Source organism: Octopus bimaculoides, chromosome 9, assembly GCF_001194135.2.
Source record: "Octopus bimaculoides isolate UCB-OBI-ISO-001 chromosome 9, ASM119413v2, whole genome shotgun sequence".
NCBI lineage: Eukaryota > Metazoa > Mollusca > Cephalopoda > Octopoda > Octopodidae > Octopus > Octopus bimaculoides.
In genome coordinates, this window is record NC_068989.1 from 72,851,964 (window position 1) to 72,857,921 (window position 5,958).

Here is a 5,958-nt window from a genome sequence, read left to right on the forward strand (position 1 = left end):
ATATATATATATATATATATATATACATATATATATATATACACACACACAGAGACACACACAGACACACACACACATAAACACACACACACACACATATATATATATATATATATGTGTGTGTGTGTGTGTGTGTGTGTGTGTGTGTGTGTGTGTGTGTGTGTGTATGTGTGTGTTTGTTTGTGGCTTAGTGATTCTCTCCCTTTAAGTCCTTAGATTCTCCCTTCCACTCTCTCTTTCTCTCTCTCTCTCGTTCTCTTTGTTTCACTCTTTTTCTATTACTTCCATAATAACAAATCTGTAAGCCACAGACACACAAACATACACACACACCCATGTATATCTACACATATATATATATGTATATATGTATATATATGTTTACACCTATATCACACGCCTACACATGTAGACGTTCAAACAAGGACATATATATGCACGTATGTATAGACAAATACATAAGTACTGATAATAGCTATTCTATTGTATAATCTTATTCTAAATATCAGATTATGTAAAAAATAAACATGAAATCAATTGTTGCAAAATCAATGTCGGTTAATGTAAACGTTAATACATATTTTACGTATAACCCTGTGAATGTATGTATGTGTCTTCTCTATTTAATCATTTAAAGTTTTTTCTCTGAAGACGGAGTTGGTTTCTAATAAAGGTACAAAGCACCATCTTTGGAATGTAGATTACGAAATCAATGTTACATTTTAAACCTGAGAAAAGTCTTGCATACTTTGACTGTTCCGCTTACAGATTGTATTTGTAATGCGCGAATCAATTGGTTGATTTCTTTTACTTGTGAATAGAATAAAATTGTAGATTTAGGTACTTGACTGTTGGCAATATATCCAGTACAAAATACTTCTAACAATTAATGCACGATGAGTGTGTTGTGTGCGTGTGTCGGTGTGTATGTGTTTGTGCGTGCATGAGTGCGTCTGTGCTTATATATATATATATATATATGGGAGAATTTACGAAAAAAACAACAGACGAGGACAGGTGGTGTAGACAACAAAATGATGTATTAGTTTAACGCTCGGGAATACAGAAAATCTTTAACGTTTCGAGCTACGCTCTTCAACAGAAAGAATACGGAGAAAACAAGGAGAAAACCACGGAGAAAAAAATTTTTTTGAATGTTTTGGTCAGCGATATATGTGTGTATGTGTGGTAGAGAAGCTTGCTTTCCAACTAGGTGGTTCAGGGTTCACTCCTACTGTGTGGCACCTTGGGCAAGTGTCTTCTACTATAACCCTAGGCTAACCGAAGCCTTGTGAGTGGTTTCGGTAGGCGGATGCCTAAAAGAAACCGTCTTATATGTATATCTTTGTAATCTATATGTGTATGTCTTTGTGTCTACATCTACCTCCGCCATCGCTTGACAACCAGTGTTGGTGTATTTACATCTCCCTAACTATTCTTTTGCTACCATGGGTAAAAGCAAGGAATATGGGACGCATGCAATAATTATAATTTAACTTACATCCAATTTCTTGGTGCTTATCCAAACGGGTGAGATTATTATTAATTTTCAAACGAAAAATATTTACCTTAATATCAAATGAAATAAAACAATTTTTTTTTTTTTACATAACTCTTCCCATAGCTACCCTGTCTGTTGCCTTTTCTTCCTCTTCCTCTCCTCTTTACTATTTTTGTGATTATTTCTCTCTGTGTGTATGTGGAGCGGAGTTAGTCTTTTACTCATTTCCTGTCACCATTTTTATTCATTCCCTGCCCAGTATTTGCACTCACCTGGATCACTTCTATTAACTTCCTCTGTGTCTCTCTTTCACTCTCTCCCTCTCACTCTCCCCCTCTTTCTCTTTCTTTGTATGATTTAAAGTGTGATTAGAGGAATCAATCAACCAACATTTATATCGGCTGTTATATAACTGGATGATAGCTGCTGAGATGATCGACTTTTAACCGTGTAAATCTTGCAGCGTCTTAGAGTTTTATAAAATTCCAGCTAATGATTACTTAACAAACCAATAGATAAATGAATAAATAAATAAAATATAGTCTCCCTCTTCTATAAATTCAATTGTCTATTTTCTCTAAATTTTCACTTGCAGATATCATACTTGAAGCTCGGTATGGTTCGCACAGAAAACAAAGACGCAGTCGCACTGCGTTCACTAACCAACAGCTAGCGGCTCTGGAGAAAACATTTGCTAAGACACATTATCCAGACGTTGTCATGCGCGAACGACTTGCAATGATGACAAGCTTACCAGAAGCTCGAATTCAGGTGCCTTTTACAAATCATATATATATATATATAAACAAGAACAAATCATTAAATTCCTCATTGTTATTGTATTTTTACAAAACCATTATTATTTCATTCGTTCACTGGTTCCAGTCATTGAACTGTCGTCATGTTGGATCTCTGCCATCAAAGATTTCAAACAATTATATTGTACACAAAATTTAACTTGAGATTTATAAATTGTTGTTGTTGCTGTTGTGCTTGATCTTGTTGCTTTTGGTTTTTGCTAAGACACAGTGAGCTGGCAGAATCATTAACACGCTAGACAAAATGCTTTACGGTATTTCTTAAGATATTACATTCTGAGTTCAAATCCTGCCGATGAGGACATTGCTTTTTATCTTTTCGGTTTCCGTGGAATAACTACCAGTTAAGCAATGGGGTCGATGTAATTGACTAGCCACCTCCCCGAAAATTTCAGGACTTGTGCCTATTGTACAAAGGAATATTATTATTGTTGTTTTGGAGATTTTAATTAGTTATTTATTAATTATTTATTTCGCTAATTCTGTTATATATACTTTGTTATATCATTTAATGTAGTATCCCTTTGATCGATGTAACACCCTACTTGTTTTTGTTTTTGCATTTTGGGTGCCGTAACTTGACTTTTGATATTGTCCTCCATGCCTTGGGCCCTTGTAGTCAATAAAAGTAATCAATATTATTATGAAGGTGGTTGAATCGCTAGGAAACCAGGCAAAATGCTGAGTGGCATTTCGTCCATCTTTATGTTTTGAGCTGAAATTCCACCGAGGTCGACTTTTATCCTTTTGGGGTCGATACCATAAGTACCAGTTGAACACTGGGGTCGATGTAGTCAATTGACATCATCCTACGAAATTGTTAGATTTGTGCCAAAATTTGAAATCTTCATCGTCTTCATTATTATTATTATTATTATTATTATTATTATTATTATTATTATTATTATTATTATTATTATTATTATTATCATTATTATTATTATCATTATTATTATTATTATTATTATTATTATTATTATTATTATTATTATTATTATTATTATTATTATTATGTGATGAAAACTCACAGCTTATTTTTCTGGGTATGAGGGAAAGTGTCATTTGTCCACAACGAGCAGACAAAGGTGACACTTGTTTACTGGTCATGCTTCAAGAACCCTGCGAAGAATACTTACAGTATTATTATTACTATTATTATTATTATTATTATTATTATTATTATTATTATTACTATTATTATTATTATTATTATTATTATTATTATTATTATTATTATTATTATTATTATTATCATTATTATTATTATTATTATTATTATTATTATTATTATCATTATTATTATTATGTTAATCGTGATCATCATCATTATCATTACCATCAATATCAATTGTCGTCACTATTTACACACAGGTTTGGTTTAAAAATAGACGAGCAAAATTCAGAAAAAAGCAAAAAGCATTAAAACAGAAAGAACGATTAACCAGCGAACTGAACTCAATGGATGAACAGCCGAGTCCGTGTGAAGATGATAGCATCAGCGATAAATCTTTGAGCCATCACACAGCTCAACAGTCAGTTCATGTCTCACAGATTCTCCAACATCACAGTTGCACAAGTGAGGCCACCATGAGTGGACCGAGGCCAGTTAGAAATTCGTCACCTGAGAAGAGTTCATCGCAACAAATGGAAAACAACGAAATTATCTCCCTTGAACACAGCAACGACAGTACTTCCATGCTTTCAAAATGTACGCCAGAGCAAAAGATTCCTGGAAATGGTAATTATCGAATTTTTCGACACATTCATTCACCACACACACAAACACACACACAAACACACACACACGCACGCACACACACACACACACACACACACATGCACCCACGCACATACACGCACGCATGGACATACATACGAACACTATTGCTTTTACCCGTTAATATTTGCAGGTAAGTCAATATCCTGTCTCTTTTTGTAGTATCAGTTATTGTCCAAATATTATATATATGTGTATGTGTGTGTATGTATACATATATATAATCTATTTTTTACCCTTTGTACCTGTTGTTTCGAACTATTTCTGAGAAATAGCAGACAATCATCCCTATAAAGACCCCCTCTAATATTTGTGAATTAATCAGCTAATTCATAAAGTATAAAAGAACAAACCACATCAGCTGTGGATGATTGTCTGCTATTTCTCAGAAATAGTTCGAAACAACAGGTACAAAGGGTAAAAAATAGATTAGCTAGATTTTTTCGCAGAATGGGAATGGATATTATTTTTGAGGATAATATATCTGTAGCTAATTTCTTAGATGTTACACTTGATCTGCATAATAAATCATATAGGCCATATCATAAACCTTTAACTAACCTGAGGTATATTAATAGATCTAGTAATCATCCAAAAGCAATAATAGATAACTTAGTTCATAGTATATCATTAAGATTGTCTAACCTCTCTGCAAATAATCTGGTTTTTGAAGATGAGGTAAAGTTTTATAACTCCGCTTTGTTGGAAGCAGGATATAATGATAAGGTATACTATATTAAACCAGATTCTGCTTCCTCTATTGAAGATGTTAATAATAATAATATTAATAAAATTAATAATGTTAATAATAGGAATAAGGGTAGTTATAAAACTAACAATAATAATAATAATAATAATAATAATAATAATAATAATAATAATAATAATAAAAATAGTGTTAACCTATTTAGTAAGATTAAACATAGGACAAGATCCAACGATAGTGTACCAAGGACTGAAAATAGTAGACTTAAGTTTTTTAGGGAAAACATTGTAAGTTATCCTGGGAAACAGGATAGTCTATGGTTCATCGTCCCATATTGGAGGCAGGTAAAATCAAATTTAGTTAGTTTATTTAGGAATGTAGTTAGGAAACATTTTACAAAAAACTCGCACTACTACAAGGTTATTAACGAGCATAAGGTAAGGTTCGGTTTTTCAAATACCAAAAATTTGACCCAAATTATCGCCGCTCATAACTTTAAACTGTTATCCTCTAATTCTAGTCATGATTCTGTTGACATAAATATAGAGAGTAATAATAATAATGCAGACAATGGTCGAGATGTTAGTCAAGATATAAAGGATATGGATAATACCATTAACTATGATAATAAATTAATAGAAATATCTGAAGATAACCCTAATAGAATAAGATTCCTTAGTGCAAATGCTAAAACTAAAAACATTGTGTATAGGCGTAATGTTATAACGGATAAGAAGATTTGGAGTTATATTGGGTCTTCGTCACTTGAAGTCTCGAAAAGAATTTCTAATCATTATTCGACGTTTAGGGATAGGAGTAAACAATATAGTACGGCGCTTAGTAGTTTGATATGGAAATTGAAAGATGAGAAAAGGGATTACTCCCTTGAATGGTTGATAATAGGCAAATCGATGCCGTGCGACAAGGGTAAAGGTACTTGTTCGTTATGTAACTTGGAATTATTTTCCATACTCTTTTCCAAGGGTCACCTAGTTAATAAAATTACGTTTAAAGATTACAGATGTCTGCATATGTATAGGCATACGTTTGCATTTTATAAATAGGAATATTTATATAATTTACCGGAATGTATATAGACACAAGTGCGCATTTTAGGAATAGGTATATTTATTTCCATATATTTTACTGGAATTAG

General features: G+C 32.5%; 1 protein-coding gene across 1 annotated transcript in view; it reads left to right on the forward strand.

Moving 5' to 3' along the window:
- LOC106877685 (diencephalon/mesencephalon homeobox protein 1-B) overlaps positions 1 to 5,958 on the forward strand; it is a 49,260-nt gene that overhangs the window by 33,947 nt on the left and 9,355 nt on the right. Inside the window, exons 2-3 of the mRNA XM_014926632.2 lie at positions 2,097 to 2,272; positions 3,691 to 4,057. Of these exons, the coding sequence (XP_014782118.1) occupies positions 2,097 to 2,272; positions 3,691 to 4,057 (543 nt within the window). The remainder of the gene's footprint in view (positions 1 to 2,096; positions 2,273 to 3,690; positions 4,058 to 5,958) is intronic.